At 44.6% G+C, this 19,039-nt stretch overlaps 1 protein-coding gene across 1 annotated transcript in view; it reads right to left on the bottom strand.

Annotated features, from left to right (window-relative positions):
- LOC119432447 (DNA-directed RNA polymerase I subunit RPA1-like) overlaps positions 1-19,039 on the bottom strand; it is a 112,819-nt gene that overhangs the window by 8,861 nt on the left and 84,919 nt on the right. Inside the window, 4 exon segments of the mRNA XM_037699610.2 lie at positions 1,860-1,909; positions 4,947-5,171; positions 11,474-11,747; positions 18,205-18,407. Coding sequence (XP_037555538.1) covers positions 1,860-1,909; positions 4,947-5,171; positions 11,474-11,747; positions 18,205-18,407 — 752 coding nt within the window.

Here is a 19,039-nt window from a genome sequence, read left to right as displayed (position 1 = left end):
TGTGAAATATCACGGCGCGCATAGCGAGCGAGGGCCACGAAACTGCCAAGGCCGAACAAGGCTCGCTTCACGATAACGGCAGTAAACGAAACTTCAGGGAGCGGGCAGCGCCGGCACAGCACGGGGAAGGGCGCACGCAGAGACCGTGGAATGTGAGGGAGGAGGGCAGTAGGGAAGCGGATTTCGCCTCGGCAACTCCGCCGCTTCGGTGGCTCCCCTCGCCCTCCCTCGTACCTCCCTCACTTTCGACTGTCACCGTGCGTGCCCGCCGCCGTGTAGGCGCCGCCGCTACAGCCGGCCTGGTGCCAGCTCCCTGAAGTTTCGTCTTTTGCCGTTATCGGGAAGCGGGCATTTGCTGGCGTGGGTAGTTTCGTTGGCCGGCCTGGGACAGCGCCGCTGCTTCCCTCTGCGCCACAGCCGCAGCATGCAAGATCAACACGTGACTAGAAAGTAGAGGAAGCATGAAGGAGAAAGAAGGGTTCACTGCCATTTTCTATGCGTGGCTACGGTAGCGTGGCTGAGACGTCGGCACGTACACGCATGTTCCGGTGCAACGCAGAATCGGCGACCTTGCCATTTGAGAGAGGGTGAAATTTCCGCCGCGTTTTTTTTTTCTTTTTTGTTTCGTTCACGCGCGACTTTGAGGGGTCTCCCTTAAGCTTTTACTCTATGGCGGTGCCGAAGCAATGCCAGTCGGAGGCGCCGCCGCGTAATTTGGTTCGAATTAACGAGATTCGACTGTAAATTGAATGCAAACGTTCTAGCCACACTCCTCGACTGTCGCATACGCGTGGCGGCTCAATGCACATGTTTTGCATATGTGCGGGCCTTGAAAATTGTTGCTTTGGTTATAGTGCAGTACCGCTTATAGTGCGGATATTCGCAACTCCGGTGACTTATGTTATAAGCAGTCTACACTGTAAAATTCTCACTTGGGCCACATCAAGCACGAGGAGCACTGTGGCGCACACAACACTGCGCAGGTCTCTACACCGAGTAGTATATCAAATACAGTGTAATCTCGTTGATACAATCTTCATGGGAACTGCAAAATAAAACGTATCATCCCAAAATCGTATTATCCGAAATACATTGCTTCTGTAAGACATTGGACGGGAAGAGAACAACAAACATATTATCCCGAAAAACGTATTATGCAGAATCGTATCAACGAGATTCCACTGTATTCGAGAAATCGAATAGTAGATATTCAATTCGCAAATCGAATCATCCGAACGTTCTCTATTCGATTCAGTGATATTCGAGCATTCGCTAACCCTTATTCATTACTCAAAATGTTGGCTGTTTATCAAAAATTTTGTAGACTTTCTTCTGTAGAGGTGCTCGCAACAGGCATTTGAGTCTAAGTCGCAGCAGCAATTATCTGAGCCACAGATATGTCTGTGTAGCTTATCAAATGTTATTACGTAACACTGGCCAACATTTCAGTTGCAGTCACACATTGGTTTTATGAGTAGGTTATGCTGCTGTGTCTACGTCCGAAATACAAGGATTTCAAATACTGCTCGGCAACTGTATTGCATCAATTTGAAATGAGTTTTGCCACAAGTGGGCACGAACGAAAAACATAAAATTATAGATGCTGATACAACGATCGTAGAGAAGCACTAAAAATCGGGTATCTTCAGATAAAATCCCAAGAGTTGGCAGGTATGCGTATGCATTGATTCGGTTATGATTTTCCTTTGAAAACATATGCCGTTTGTAACAAGCATGCCCCAATTACACAAGTGAAAACTCAATTGGACTCCTACTGTAGATGGCGGGTGCCCCACTGAGGACAGTGTGACGCATAATGTTCACCACAAAATGACTATGACACCAAAACGATCACTTACGACCTTCCCTTGACGTGCAGCGTTTCCTTGACGGACACTTCCTCCAGCACCTGGAAGAGTGGTTGCCAGGCAGTGAAAGAGAAGAAAAAGATTGAACTGTTTGCTAAACACATGGTAGAATAAAGATGGCACAACCTGCAGCACGCACAATCAAGACATTCAACATTGAAATCAGCACTAGCAATCTCCTCTCACCTAAGCCGCAGTCATGCCATCACAAGCATTGGATGCTAAATGCTAGTACCGCTTTAGAATATTCCACGTGCAACTAGCTCAATACATTGACACCACCAAACACCAAACACCAAAATGCGTTCATGCATTTTCATGTTTTGTATTCCTTTATGCTTACTGTTGTTTTTCGCGTTCATGCATTTTGATGTTTTCTATTCCTTTATGCCTAATGTTATTTTTTACTTCATATATTTATTCCATTGGTTTGCACTGTTGCTAATCCTTGTATTATTTATTTGTAACCTTCATCAAGGGTCCCGTTGCAGTCTTGTACTTTGGGACCCTTGTCTGTATATTTTATATGCTGTCATTAACATACGATGTAATAATAATAATAAACTGATTTGATTTGATTACCTAAAACCTGGTCAAGAACCAAATTTTTACAGTATCTTTGGACTGACATGTGACAGCGCAGACTGTGGCTGCTTGTGGCCCAATTTGGTATTTAGTCTGTTTTAGTTACATACTATCAAGTAAACCCGTACACTACACCAATCACATACTTTTATCTTACATTACTTCATCTGTTCTTTTTTTCTTTTTTTTTTCCGTCTGGTTTGCCATGTGGTAAAATGTAGGAATGAAATTCTACATAAGCACGAAGGCCCGTTGCATGGAGACACTGCAACAGTGACTTATGAAATGCATTGTCCATAGGCCATTGTTCATAGTCATTAGTTTGGTCAGTTCTTACGTTAGCATCCCTAAGTACTCTTTTGCAGATGGCCTTTGTCCCATGTCATGCCTGAAGTAGATGGCGGACATCTGCTGTAAATGCAGGAGCAGAGCACTTCAGACACTGGTGTCTCTGTATTGTTGATCCCAGGTACAAGTGATGACTCGGAAAAGTCAAATCAAAGTCTCGAGACGTCCTCCACCCAAGAAAGGTTGTGGGTCAGCAAGAAGACCCATGGGGCGATGATGGCACGCAGGTTCCTCACTGAATCTTCATGTTAGATATATACAGTGAAATCTCGATATAATGAACTTCAGGGAACCATAGCAAACTGTGTGTTATTCTGAAATGTCGTTATAGTGAAAGCCCCAAAATTAACCATTTCGCCCACCAACCCATCAGTTTATCAGTTGTCACCTTTAGAGCTATCCACGAAAACGTCGTTGGCACTCGGCCCGCGCTGTTGCTATTTTCCATAGATTCCGCCGCTACGCACCAACGCAGCACCGTATATAGAGTGGCGAGCACAAATGAAACGCTGACGCCGAGAAAACGACTGACAAAGAAGAAGCTCCATGTGGCCTTAAAGTGTAATATTTCTTTTTGTTTGTTCGGTTTTCACATTCATTGCCATGGACACTGCAACTGTCGCTCGAGGCAGACACCTGAACTATTCCAAAGTGCAAGCGCATGTAAATGACACCGTCTGGAAAGTGCGACGGTGTGGCATCCCTGCGAGCACGAAGGTTACATTTCTCCGCGCGCGTATCTGGTACGGCCGCAAAAAGAAAAGCAAAAGGAAGAAGAGGTGTGCGCAGAAACAAGGGCGAAAGAAGGAAGAGACGAGCCTCTACTGCTATGCGACACTTGTCTGTGCGGAGCATGTGCTCACAAAACCTGATGCGTCGTCGCCTCCACAAGAAAAAAAATATTTAAACAAAAAGTATTCTCTCAGCGTCTTTTTGTACTTCGGCGCCGTCTTTGATTTTCTGAATCCTTGCGCTGCGGCGTCCGCTTTCTGTGCCTTGCCGTCTGCTAACCTACTGTACCAGTGGCCGTAAACGATACACGGAAATCTAAGAATCCCCAGATTTCAGAATATTAGTTCGTACTACTGAGGCGCTGTTAACATAACATGGAAACTGAATAACGAGCATTATTCTGAAAAGTCTGGTCTTCTGAAGTTCGTAGTACTGAAATATTTTTACATTAAAACTATAAGCAGTCAGCAGGAAATTTTTGAAAAGTTTGTTTATGTGGTTTTCGTAGTAACGAGATTTCATTGTAGTAGACTGCCATTAATTTGGTTCCAGTTAATTTGGTTTTTTGGTCAATATGATCAAGATTAGGGACCCGGACAACACCCATACACTTAAGACTTTTTGATTCTTAAATTGGTCTTAACCAAATAATTCAAACTGACGGTCAACATGCATGTGACTGATCCCGATAGTGACACCAATGGCCACTGTTTGTTCATGCTGGGTGGCAGTGAATGCATAGAAAACATGCTACCTTCTGCTAAAAACTGATTTTTATCCTCCCATTGACAGCATTTCTACACTTTCTGAACCAGTTGTAAAAAGTGCCATGCACGGTGCCATACGAGCTCAGGTTACGCAAGTGCAGGGGCAGTATTCTCAGGCGATAACTTCTGGAGACAGTTGCAGTTTTACGAGATTTCGCATGACCCGGCACCAGATGCACCCACATATACAGCCAGCAGCAATGTAGTCTTTCTACCAAGCTCGCCATCTTCGCAGAGATTCAAGAGCACTGTTCAATGTGTCTACTGACAAGTCTTGTCAAATACCACATAAGTGAAACTATCTCCAGAAGTCACCCTGATGCAGCATCTGCCAACCTTGTGGCCCTTGCAAATGAATGAGAAAAAGGCAACCACTGAAAAGCCCTGTCATTTGCCGTTCCTCGAATCAACTACAAATGAACTAATGCTCCTGCACGAAGTCAAATTGAACAGCACAGTGCAGTCGGCACACACTTCATTATCAAATCAAGGACAAGAGAGTAATGCACCCTAAAATAGCGTACAAGACCTTGACTGGCACATGTTCTGCTGTACCTATGTTCCTTCGTTGCATTTTAGAACCACAATTCAATCATAAAACAGGATCTACATGACTAAAGAGTGGGTGGTTTCTTGGAAAAAGCACCTGTGAAAGGTTGATGGATGTGATCTTGACTCGTAGCTCCTCAGCACGCTGCTCAATATCCGGGTGTGGCAGCAAATGTAGGTCCATGGTTGGGGTTGCAATGTTGGCACTGGCTACCATGAGGATCTCCCTCATCCGCGGTATCCCCAGAGTCACGTTCATCTCGCCTCGACCCGCAAAGTGAAACGTGTTCAGTGTCATCTGTGTCGAGGGCTCGCCGATGCTCTGCATAAGCAAGGTTCGCAGAAGCTCTCAAGAAAACTAGTTTATTCAAGGCACTTTAAGGACTGTCAAGGCCCTGACAAAGCATATTCAAGGACAAAGAAACATTAAGCTAAACCTAGCTAAAAACAAAAACACTGTTTTCGTCATCACACAAGCAAGATCAAGCAAGTGTGCAAGCAAGAAAGGCTTAAAGTTAGATCAATTAAAAATTGCCAACCATGTAAATTTAATACATTTCACTCAATATTCGGTGATATAATTCTAACATTATTGCAATGAAATAGTGGTGCCATCTGTCACTGCTACGGTGAAAGTCAAATATCACCAAAGCACTGACAGATGGCACCAGTGTTACGCTGCAGCAAAATTTTAAATTTTTTGTGTGTCGCCGCGACAAACAACCCACACTTGTGGGGATTGAGGGAGGCGCCGGCGCCATTGTGCGGGCTTCACCTGTTCTGCCGTCCCTCGCCTTTCCCCGTCCGCAACCGGTTCTAGCGGTGGCGCTCCAATCGCGGTGGTTTGCGGTGAGGGAGGGGTGCTGACGTCACGGTGGCCGCGTTTCGGCTGCTAGCGGCGGAGCGTGGCTCTCTTATCTCCGGAACCAGCGCACGGTACGTACATGCTTTCCTCTCGTCCGCCGACACCTTTGTGACAAGGACTGGAGCTCGCGCACTGTGCCTTTGCCCGTGCAGGGAGCACGTACTTTGTGCTGATCCTTTTCCCGACGCTAAGCCGACGAGCGGTGCCTAGCGCTCGTGCGAGGTCGTACCACGCCGATCCGCACTTGCCGAAAGCCTAAGCCGAAGGATATTGCCCAAGCTCTCGTGAGTTGACCGATTGGTTATCACCAGAGCAAGTAGCATAGCCACCGGGACTTTTCCTAGCGGCGTGTCCCAGCTTGAGCCTGTGCTCTCGCCGCGACGTGCTATAGGCGCCTGTTATTGTATTTTCTCCCTTGGTGCGGGACCTCTTTGGTTCCCCGCCGCGTGGGCATTTGTGCAGTGCTGGTGCCAACGGATTCAATAAACGGTTTCCGTCAACTCAGGGCTTTACTGTGTTTTTGCATGCGTCGCTCGGTAGCCCCTTGCGGCCTCTGAGCTCGCGCGCGAGCGGTGCTGGAGGCGACGGCTGACGCGGCCCTGTGGCTCACTAAGCTCGAACCCGCGGTGGTTGGTCTCCTGTGAGACACCAAGAACCCACACACTTTAAGTTTATTATTAACAAAATAGGCAAGTAATGGCTCACAGTCACAACATGAAACTAAACCCACTTCAAATATGCTAAATCTGTGCTCAATTTGAACTGCAATTAAACAGCACTTTAGCAGGAAGGGCCGTGTACACTTATCTATGCAACACCCAGTACTGGTGACTGTAATACACATATAAATCCTGCTGTGTTGTGGTGATAAGCACATCTCTGAGGTTTATACTCCGTTTCATACTTAAAGTAGGCAACGATGCAGAAGCTTCTTAAGTAGTAAAGTCATGGAAATCTCACTCCATGATATGGAATGTAATTACAACAAAATAACTACTACTTCACGAACAGCTCAGACCACTTATACCGAAACCGCTCATAGTGGAGGACCGGATATAATGAAGTCTTTTCTGACTCCCGCTTATGTTCCCACAGAACTCAATGTATACGCATGGGAACTAAATAATGACACAAGCCCCCCACTAGAAGTATTTCATTGGCTGCACAAGAAGTAGTGACTATGCTGAGGAACCAAGTGACGCTGCTCTTATGTCACGCAGGCTTGTGCAGAAACTGAGTGCCACTACAACACTGGTGTACTCATGCAAAACAAGTAGCTACTGAGAAAATTGGCAAAAGACTTGCGCTTACTTCCTGAAAATCTTGGCAGAACGAGAAATCTAGGTGTTAGACCACAGAGTGTGATAATGGATGGACTCCATCAGTCACTTCCTGCACTAGGCCCAATTTAAAATTCACAATAGCAGCAGGCAAAAAAATTAGTAAACGGAAAGAAGCGTTCTTTCCTATTCAACTTTCCTTATTTCTAAAAACTCGTGATTGCCAAAAAATTCGAACAATCACATCTACTTTACTTAAACCCACTAGATCTTAGGATGCCCGGCAACCCCCAGAGGTGCACATGTTCTTTGAAACCGAAACTAGCCCTCGCCTACTGATCCCACTGTGACGACACTATCAGCCATGGGGACGGAGTGGCCACCAAAGCATGGCTGGCGTTGTTTCATACCGTTGATGGGAAGATGTCGTGGACACGGCATAAAACTGTATCTTTTGTTGCTGAATCTCAAATTCAACAAACTAATTTTTGTATCATTCAAACTTGTGCTTTTCGATTGCCCGATAATTGCGCAAATTTTGCGTCCCCTTTAACGTAACAAAAATCCATCAATTTCAATACAACAATTTAAATATAATGAAGGAAATTGCAAATTTTACCACCTTCATTATATCGAGGTTTAAATGTACCGATTAAAATTCGGATGCCGGGAAATCTCAGACAAGCTGGGTAGCGAGTGCACTTCTCAATGAGGTATGCTGGGCGGGGAGGTGGAGACAAAGTGAGCGGGCAAATAAGGAACAGAGGGGAAAAAAAAAGAGTCGCGGCACCAGCGCGCTTGCTCAGCGGGCACGCGGGGGTAGCCTAGACGACGCAGAAGCCTTTAACTCCGGTCGCTTGTCAGCGGCGTGCGATGTGCACCGAATGCATGAGCATTGTCGCTCTTTGGCCCTTCAGTTTGTGCGTAGAAAGTAAATACAGTTGTCGACTCATATTTTTTTTACAGGAATGGGGCTGCAAAAATGTCGGAAATATCAGGCAGGCCAGAAAAACCAAATTCTATGGTAAAATAATTTTGTTGTTTTTGACAACACCAGCACTGCGAAAAAAACAGTCGAGGTTGCAAGTGCGCCTTGTGTTCGCCCTTAGCGAAGTGCAGATATCGAGCACGCTTCCTTGACTCTGCCATGCCGTTAGTTTAAAATGTGTTCTGCAAGTGCATCAGTTCGGAACGTCGTCCACACGTGAGCATTCACTGTTCCTACCAGCACATGCACATACAAACCTTTGCTATACGCATTTGTGGTAGTTGCCGGCTGATCGCCCACAAACCACACTTCATGTGCAATACAGTGAGTTCAGCCTGTGCAAGTAATCTCGTGCCAGATCTCTGCGTATTCGTCTAAGGGTACGAACATACCTATACCAAGGGCAAGCTTCCAATGACGGCATGCCGCCCAACACCCCCACCCGCTAGGCCTAGCCAGCACTGTCTCGTAGGGAGTAGGCGGCCAAAGTTGTGGTTTGCTGCAGAGTCAATGAAATGCCTGGCAGTGGCTGTACGGCACTTGAAAAACGGAGGAACCACCTCGCCAACAAAAATGAGGGCACATCCCAGTCATGTGCTTTGATTCCTGGACATCCATGCCAGCTCGGTCTATACGTTTTGCTTGTGCACAGCCTTTGAAAAATGTTGTTTTGGTTATAGTGTGGTACCACTTATAGTGAAGAAATTCATGACTCCGGCAACTTACATTAAAAGAGGTTTGTGCTGCATTCCAGCTGCAACTTGCGCACACAAGTTTACCTTAAATCAGATATTACTTGTGCATATTTCTGCTTCTAGCAGGTGACGTACATTTTGGTTGCAAGTGCTTTGGACACTGGTCGCAGAAACATGTTCGCAGAAACATGTTGCTCCGCTCATTTAATACTCCGCTCACTTGACAACTAGACCTCACTAGGTGTTGTCTGTTTTGCTATCGCTATCAATGGCTTACTTTTTGAGCGAAACTGCTACTTCTCTTCTTCCAGCTTTTAAGCCAGATGGGAAAGGAGGGCACGCACCGCTCTCCTTGCTCCAGTTTGATCTTCGCTCGCCGCGCGTCTTTCCTCATCATGTTTACGGCATACAACATTATGGTAGCTAGTGACACATCAAACCTTCACCTTTGGCACGAGTTTGTCCAAAAAGTGCTCCATGGGAGGCAGAAATGTTGTTCAAAACAACTGTTCATTGTTCTTAGAGTTTGAATTTGCCGGAGTTTTTCCCTCTTCAAGTACAGTAGAACCTCATTGATACGATCGCATTTCATACAACTTCCTGGCGCCAACATTTGCAATCAATAACACAAAAAAATAACACAATACAGTTACACTTTGTTTTCACGGGTTAATATGTTTTCGGAAAACACTGTCTTTCGGCACCAACATTCAGAACATTGCCAAACTGCGATCGTATGATACGTTTTCCACTAGATTGCACGAGAACAAGAAAAGGCGTGAGGTACGTGCGATCGAGAGCAGTAGATGCCCGCCATGGCAACTTCCCCGCAGTGCTCACCCGCCCGTGTCACGTGAAAATGCGCCCACACAATCAGTTTCCTCTTCCGGTATCAGTAAATCTTCTCGTAGGTTGTCGTATGTCGCATTTGCAGCTATCGCCACCAACCCTACTGCGATAAGCATCGTCACCTATCTGTTTCACAGCACGTGGGTCGTAGTGTCATTGGAAACATACTGCATGCTTTTGATAGGCGATAACCCGTATGCGCCACCATTTCCTGACGCAATAGGCCCGAAGTGAGCGTCATGTTTCGCACTAGTGTCATCTGTGGGGAAGCGCGAATCCCACACGTCCCCTGATGTTGTTTTCCCCGCATGGCTCTCACGTCTCCTGTAGTCCGGCTTCGACCGCGTGGCTTTACGGCGGCGAGGGTCAGTGTGGTTGCGGGAGATGGCGCTAGTATTGCGTGGCTAACATCACCTAACGGCGAGGTTACTTGGGCGCAAAAGGTCGAAGGCGCTTCCTCTTTGACTGGGGATCAGCTGAGCAGCACACACGGACACTTCGCGTGTGTGCCGACCCGCTTCGCGGGACCATCCCGCGAAGGCTTAGGGGCACAACACTGTAACGGACGAACTCGGATCGTTCGAACGCGCCACCGTTCACATGACCATACACGGGAACGACTAGGCGTTGGTGTCTAGCATGGGCCGAACGTATTCGCTCGCTATCCAGTCGTGATGAGTCAGACTTCCTTCACTTGTCAGCGCACCCATGTGAATGTTCTATGGGTCGTAATTCGGCTAGCAGGCATTAGTGTATGAAAGGTGCAATAAATGCCCTTTTGATTGTTTGCACTATTGTGTTGTCGTTCCTTTGGCCCAAGAGCACGTGTGAGACCCCACACGTCAACCACCAGCTCGATTTTGTTTTGGTTTCCCGCCGCCTCTTAACACAGCACGCAATAGGAAAGCAATGCGTGTCCCGTGCTGCTGGGGACCCACCAGCGGCGCACGGCGATGTCTCATGCTGCAACAACTCGCGCAACAGTTCACATTATGTAGATGTCGACTACAGTGACAACTGCCGAATATTTTAGTGACTTCAGATTGTATGTTTTTCAGTTAGTATGTTATTTCTTGCATTTTTTCTCAAAATGTGTGAACAAGATTTAACTGTTGATAGCACTCAGGAACACACCATTCACAGAACTGTTCAGAAATTTGAACATAATGCCATTTGATATTTTTAGGCAATATAAAAGCATAAAATTAGTGCACAAAATAATTTACAAGAACGTTTCCTATCCCTCACCAGTATTAAAACCCAGGTGTAATATTAAATGGGTGGAGCAACAATATCTTAATCTGCAGATTGTCCAAAACGTTTACGGTGAAAGAATATTCTTTGTTAGCGCAAAACCTTGGAATGATATACCTAGCTTGATTAAACGTCTTGCAAATATTGCACCGTCACTCAAGAGACTCAATCTTTCAGGGAGCTACCACTCACCATATTGATGTTGTACTTGCAAATTATGTTGATATTCTATGCTTGCCACATTAACGCTGGAATTTTCATATTAACATTGTACTTGCCAATGGATGTTGTACTTACTCAGCCTTTTTGTAATGGATCCTCAACTAGCCATATCGGCTAAGGATCCAGATGCTGTCACAGTAAGTTTGTATACTTTTTTGTGCAATAAGCCATTTTCTTCTTCTAGACCTACGACACCTTTCATGTAATAAACACGTCAAACACGGCAAAGACAAAGACGTTGTAGTGGGGCTGGGTCAGAGGCTCGTGACAATATTTTAAGACGTAAATATAGTACGAGACTTAAGTTTACATCTAATTACATGGCGCGTACCTAATAGTTTTCTTCCACATATGTGACGCACTACTCTTTCATCGCTGATACGCAGTGAGGGAAGTCTTTCTAACCTCAGTAGCAGTTGCCTGCTAAGTATGACACGGAAGCATAGCACACTGTATCAACCATGGTCTCACCTGAGCGGCTAACAGGCCCACTGGCTCGCCCGGGTCACAGATGGCTTTCATGTTTCGCATGTAGACCATTTTCCGGAAGTCATCCGCAGTCACAGTCTTTTTTTCCATGGCTTGCTCTTCTTCTGTATCCTCAGCCACGAGGAGGCCATGAGGATTTTTCTCGACGTAGTCTTCAATTAGAGTGTCCAACCGTTCAGACACGGCACCGAGGTGGACATCACTCCGCAGCTTGGAACAGACTGGGTCGGCACACTTCACAATGGATTTGTTGAGCCTGAAACAGATAGCGTTGATAGATAAGTCCACTGATTTGCATTGGACAGCCTCTAGAGCTCTGAATGACAAAGCAAAGCAAACAAAACAATCGCAGACGGACACCATGGGTGCTGCCCTCACAAGTGATTAATTATAGTCCCCTGGAGGACAAGAAAGTGTACAATAAAATGCACATGAATACACATTCAACACGGCAAAGAAAAACAATTAAAAAAGGACACATCTCGCTTCCCGATAGACATACAGAAGGATCACTGACGCAACCTGGGTCTCTTTTCCTGGTATGAGAGGCCTCCAAAAGTTTGTGTGCAGTATAGTTACTTTGATTCTGCCCATAATCTTGACCTCTCGAAATTTGGGTTCACACTTGCAAGCCATGCAAGGTGCAGGCAGATGCGCATTGCCTTTATTATTAATTGAAAGTTTATGCTCCGGTGCTCGGCCATTATTGCACCGTTCAGTTCCGCTGATAATAGGCCTTTCTGGAAGCCTTTCATATCAGGAAAAGAGGCACGAATTGCATCACGGACAGGTGGTTTGAGTGAGACATGGTCTTCGGAACAAGTCAGTTATTTGGTATTCAAATTGTATTGTGCATACATTGGCATCAGCCACATCCTTTGTTTGACCACTGTTGATTAAAACAAAACAAAACACAACTGAAGTGGCTGCTGTGTGACACGTGACAAATGCACTGGCTGCCAGTGTGACAAATGAACTGACGTTTGGTGCATACTGCTGCAATGTTAGCTGGAAAAACTACCTATGTGCCTCCTGAATTATAGGTACACTACAGCAGTCGGTGAAATAACATAAACAAGGTGCATCAAAACCTGCACACAATATTAAACTGTGTCCCAACCCTTTTACCGTGAGCTAACTACGCACAACAGATGGCATCTTGGTGCCATGCCCTGCACCCAGTCTGTACTGAGACAAGGGGAAAAGCACTGTTACACCTACTCAGTTATTCTTTCTCTGTGGCTGTGGGTAGGTGCAAATAATCGAGGGGTCCAAACAATTGTGCCACGAAAACTTGTTCAGCGACTGTACTTACATTCCTCAGAAATCAGTTCTGCCTTAAATTAAGATGCGAATGAACGAATTTTTAAATTTAGTTTAGCAAAGTTTAGGATGTTGGGCTAGTTGATGCATAGCTGTCGAATGCATGTGGTGCAAAAGGTTAGCAAAGAAAAGAAGCAAAGAACAGAAACACGTCCTTTCTGTCTGTTTGTTCTTTCCTTTGCCAAGCTTTTACACCCCAAACAATGACAATCATAAAATAATTGGTGTCGATACAATTGTAAGCAAGGTCCAAAAATCTGGCATTTTAAAATAAAATCATAGAGGTTGGCAGGTATGCTGTAGATTTATTTATTTATTTATTTACTGTTATCTCTTCTTATTTTTTTTTAACAATGTTTGCAAACACTGATAAGGTAGTGTACAGAGCGCTTAACAAAATGCATCAAAGTGGCTGGATGGTGGTGCCCTCCTAATGTATATAATGCGTGGTGAAAATAAAGTCGGAATCTTCGAGTCACAGCAACAATGCAGTGCTGCCGCTTCTTGCTGGCGAGCTCAGGGTAGTTCGAGCGCACCCCAAACTGCACCCCTTCACATACTGCTAGGCTGCTGTTAACTGCATGCGTGTTGCACAAGTGACAGCACAGCCCGCACAGTGCTGCTCAACCTGAAGTCCTGGTGCCCAATACAGCAGTCTTTTTTAAACGTGGATGAGCAATGCTTGCATGGTGCTGTCACCACGAAGTTAGGCCTCCAAAGATAAAAAAGAAAGAAGTATAGAGTATGTAACAGGGCCACATAAACAAACACTAAACAGAAACACTGTTTTGAGCTGTAACATGTAAGCTGCCCTTCTACAATACCAAAGAAAGCCATGAGCAGAGGCTTGATAAGCGAGAAAAGAGATATGAAAATGAAAAACAGATGGGGGACGCCACCATGAAGTTTCCATACCAGCTCCCCATGGATTTTGATGGCGTCTGCACGGCCTTATCTGTAAAGATCACCTGCATTGCATTCTAAAACAGCCCCAGACTAACATAACGAGTTTCAAGAGCCTTTACTGAGCCACAGTAGCATAAATACAAAAAGATGCTTTTAATTCTGTGACGTATCGGCACTAGAGTTTCAGTGGCAGTAAAAAGTAAAAGTAAAAGTAAAAAATGAAACGGCCCTTTTTCTCTCCTAAAAATCATATAACTGGAAAATTAACGAGACTGGAGTTTTGAAAAAAACAGCTTATCAGTCCAAACTGACTTGGTGCTTCTCTTAAGTGTCCCTTTAAGAAGCTTGTTGCTTGGCTTCTATGGCGACGACAGCTTGATGCTACGTTTTTTGTGTCTACATAAGTCACTGATGCTTACTACTGATTATGACACTAAATTCCTTTCAATAAACAACATGTTGAAACCAAAACCGTGACATGTTGCCCAAACTAGGACTTCCAAGAACCTCAAGATACGATTTTATCGCTAAAAGCAAATCTGGCATGCCAAAACACAAGAAAAAATGAAGCTGCCTTACATCGTATTTACCCAAGCCTAACGCGCACCCGATTTCAGAGGTGAAGTATTCGCAAGTGCTGGCTTCACCTCTGCCGGTAATAAGCTACTGAAGCTTCCACTCCAGAAATATTTTTTTAAACCTCCTCGGGTATGTCAAACAACTCGGAATAAATTAGTAAAATGCCAATACAACAAACAAGGATATAATGAATCACCAGATATAACAAAGTAAATCTGAAATCTTTATCGGCATGAGTGTGTAATGAGTGTATGCTTATAGTGAATATTGTATATACTCTTCAATGTAATCAGGCTTGACTTTCACATTATTCATTCATTTCAAGTTTTCCTTACAAAATGACAAGAAGTAAACTAAGAGTTAAAGCCTGACATCACCATTACGACATCACCGACATGCTGACATACATTGTACATACACAATATTAATTGCTTTAGTATAAGCCAACAGATGTCAATATTCATAACAGAGTAGACTTCAGTTAATTCGACTCCAGTTAATTCGATACCAACCGAAGGTCTCAGCCGGCGCGCTCATGCATTTCTATGGGCCCAAACTTTCGTTATTTAGATCCTAAAATTGGTCCTCACTGGATATTTCGAACTTGGCCAGTCAGCACGCACGCACCTGACTCCCATAGGGACCCATTTATTTATTTTTATTTATTTGATTTATTTTATTTTATTTAGTGGCAGCGTCTGTCTCAACCAAGCTTAGGGGACATAGAATGCATTGAACACACGTCATCTCTCTTCGAAAACGCCTATTTTAGGCCCGCCCTAGGAAGATTTTCAAGCAATAACTGTAGCTCACAATGTCTGATTACAGTATTTAGCTGATTCTACCGCATGCCTTTTTTTTTTTTTACAGCAGCGCTGCATATGCCTACCCTCCCACAGCTTTTTCAATGTCCGCGTCTCAAAATTACCAAGCCCTCTATGAGGAGGCAAAGCAAACCAGTAAAACATGTGCTGACACCTGGCGTAGCAAGAGGAAAGCTAGGAAATAGGTGGCGAGTAGCAGCAAAGATTGTGTCCAAGAGGCTGCCCGTAAGCAGTGTGCTCAACAGGAGGATGGGTGCTGCGAAGCGGAGAATGTGGTGAAGCGACGCAGGTGCCACACCAGTAAATTGGAAGCTTGAGCACAAGGATGCGTATGCGAAATTTTAGAGAGACTTTCTGGACAGACATTTCGGATTCAGTGGTGCGACAGACAGTGGTTCATGAATGATTTGATGGTGATTGGTAACGTTTGAGATGTCGCGAAGTGTGAACGTGATGCGGTTTTGACAGCTACCCCAGCTCCCGACTTAGCAAGCTGCTCAGTTTGGCTGCGCCGAGGGAGCGCTAATGGCCGTAGTGCGCATCGATCATTTGGTGTGACAGGTGGTTGCTAACAAGCCACCTGTTGCCTTTCCGCACCTGCGCAATGAACTGAATGAAGTTAGTATGTTGCATGCGCTGGTATGGGGAGGCCGCGTGTAGTGTGTACTGCCGAAGAATAGCTCTGCTGGTAGCCCACATTCACAGTGGCATGGCTACAACTTAAAAAAAAAATGACTGGGCCGAAAATTGCCAGCGCGGTGCAATCGGACACGAAATCAAAATCACCTTCGCAACGATCGTATGCTTTACCGCATAACCCAATTGTATTGCGGCAGGGAGCTCACTTTAAAAGCCATGTGGTGAAGCTGACTTTAGGATACTGGCCACCATTGTGCGAAAATTTTTCTAGCTAAAAATCAGGTGTGCTTTGATTTCTACTTTGTTTAGGAGCTTTAATGTTATTCCTATGTTAGTTTTATATTTTGGACACATGCATTAAAACTTGGCACACATTTGATTCGGGATCACGTTAGAATAGGGCAAACACTGCCAAATGAATCAGCTATGTGTTTTGGCATTCTTGCATCATGTTTAATTCGACCCGCCAGATAATTTGATCAATTCATCATCCCATCAAGTTCGAATTCACAAAAGTCGATTGTAAATGAAATTGAAATTCTCAACAATATACAAACACGTACATGGAGTTATGAACCGTGTTAAGCAACGATGCCACAAAGCAATGGTGCACAATGGTGCGCAAGCAAGCACTACATCGTCAGAAAGCCCTTTCATGTTCAACCTTGTCAACAGTCAAATGGCACATAACGCAGCTCATAAGCGAAAGAGATGGGACAGATAAAGAAAAATGAGAGATGTGTCGTAAAACAAAGGTTATATATGAACTGGCAGATGTGTATTCAAAGTTGTAGGAACCCTACCACACGCTTCTAGCACATAAAAAGATGGCACTGAGCAAGGATGAAAGTTGGGAGACAATCTCAAGATATTTTAATGATACTACTAAAGCAAGGCACGTGAGCGGGCTAGCTGGTATTCCATAGTAGGAACAGCCCATCAATGGACCAAGGACCAAAATAATAGACAGACGCAAGCGCCAATTTCCAACTAAGATTTTTGAAGTGCACAAATATGACAAACTCGCACACGTTATCAACAATTGAACAGTCACATTGCCACTTTGCAAAAACAGAACTGAAAAAAAAAATGCCATAAAAGGTTCCATAAATAACGGAACAAGAAATTCTTTGCAATCTTCTATAACAACCAAGCAGGTTAGAACAATGCACCATTGTCTGCACTAGTTCTTTGTCTGAAAAAACAACTCTTCTTTCTGCTCTTGGTGCGCTGGTGCTTGCTACAAAACCCAGTTTTTAAGGAAACGAAAATGCTCATTTATTTTCAAGGAGTTGTAAGGGCTCTTGAATTTTTTTACAAATTCAAGGCTTTTTAAGAATTTCAAGGAGGTGTGCGAGCCCTGAAAATCTTCTATGGTCGTGTAGTAATCAGGGCAGATATGACGACATTGACCACACATAAAGGAAACGATAGCGCTGCGCACATTTCCTCTGGTTGTGCTCATGAGTGGCAGCCATAACGATCACAAGAACGAAGCTAGCTGATATGTCATGACATCCTGATACGTCCCCCTTCAGCATGTGCTTATACAAACACTGGTTTGTAGAAACAAGCATCATCATAAAGCTTAATGATGCTCCGATGCTTGCACTGCTTCTGCTAAGGTTTAGAAAATTTCGACCTTCATTTTAACAGAAAAAAGAAAAATTCAAGTTGGCTGCATTAGCATAAGAACGTTATACACTATCTCAAACTAAGCTTTTTAAGCAGTCTAAAGTTTCGTTGCAGTCGACTTTTAAATTGCAGGGACTCTCAACTCCCTCGCATCTCTTAAAGGGACACTAAAGGGAAAAATGATTTCTTCTCTTTCAGTAGATTACCCTTCCACAATACCGAAAACATCACTCTTAGCGCAAGAATCTGCTTGGTACGCCAGAAAGAAACGAAAAACACAGAGGCGAGTGGCGACGCCACCTTGAAGTTCCCGCACCAGCTCACCGTGACGTCATGGATTTTGACAGCTTCTTCTAGGTCCCAGTTAATTTTTTAGCGGTAAAGATTGACTACATTGTGTTCTAAAGGAGCCCAAGACTGAATATGGCAAGTTTTGCAAACTTTTACTAAGCCAACGTGGCCCAAATACGAAAAATTACTGATGTCACACTGAAGTGCTGACGTTGGGATTACCGCACGAAATTAAAAAAAAATAACCTTGAGCTTCATTTTCTCTTCTAATGACCTATTGCAGTGTAATTAACGACAGCAGAGTTTTCGAGGCATACTTTATCAGTCTAAGTTGATTTATTGTTTTGCTTTAGTGTCCCTTTAAGTATTCCCCACACGATTTGCGTGCATACGGAAAACACCACTCAGTGGACGCGAGACAATCGAGCATCCACACAAAATAAACCTGATGCTGAAGAGAGCTGATAAAAATGTTCGAATGAAAGCGCTCTCCTGCAAGCGAATGCAGAACCTTACTTGTGAAGTGCCCTTTCGTCGAGGTTGAAGTAAGCCTCCAAGATCGCCTGACGAGCAGTCTCAGAAGTTGCATTGTGAAATCGGCTCAAGTGCTCTTCCCGCACTAGCGACCCTTGGGTTTGCGAGAAGAGGGTGAATGCACTCTGTCTGTGTGACGTGTGCGTGTCACCGTCTTCGTCCATTTTCTTCATCCATTTACGCACCTAGAAGAAAAAAAATGTTCCTTGCCTTAAACATGGCAACCGACTCAACAACAAAGATTTCTTTAAGAAAATAAACAGTCGTGTATGTCACAACAATACAGAAGTTCAGCATCATCAACGGAAAAGGCATCCTACATGCAGAAGTACATGTTGCTGGGCTAGTCAGTTCATACTGCTCAGTAGACCATAAAAAAATTATGGTCGCTTAGCACAAACAAGAAAGACTAGAGGGAACCAAGGGGAGCGCCAGTCCACCTTCCACACAGCAGCGCGTAGTGCTATCAGGCTATCAGAGCAGTTGGCGCGGTCCATTCGTGTTTTCGGAGGGTGGTGCAACATAGAGCTATGTTAATTTTCAGAGGAGTGGAAGGGCAACAGGAGAGAGGCGCATAAAGCTGGTGATGCGGAGAATACTGGAAAACAGCGCGGCGGCATGTGGCCCAGCTCGAATTTCTTTTCTTTTTTCTTTTCAAGTATTTTGCATTCCATTACCTTTCGGCACAGACACCCAGTGGCCAGACTTCATCGTTATAACCGATAATGCAGCCTGGGGGCATTGTAGTAAGCGGGTTATTTCACCACAGAAAACATACAAAAGTTGACGGTGCAGCAGTTTCTCAATGTTATAACCG

This window comes from Dermacentor silvarum, chromosome 11, assembly GCF_013339745.2.
Source record: "Dermacentor silvarum isolate Dsil-2018 chromosome 11, BIME_Dsil_1.4, whole genome shotgun sequence".
Lineage (NCBI taxonomy): Eukaryota > Metazoa > Arthropoda > Arachnida > Ixodida > Ixodidae > Dermacentor > Dermacentor silvarum.
Note: the sequence above shows the minus strand (reverse complement) of the source record. Positions and strands in the feature narration are given on the sequence as shown.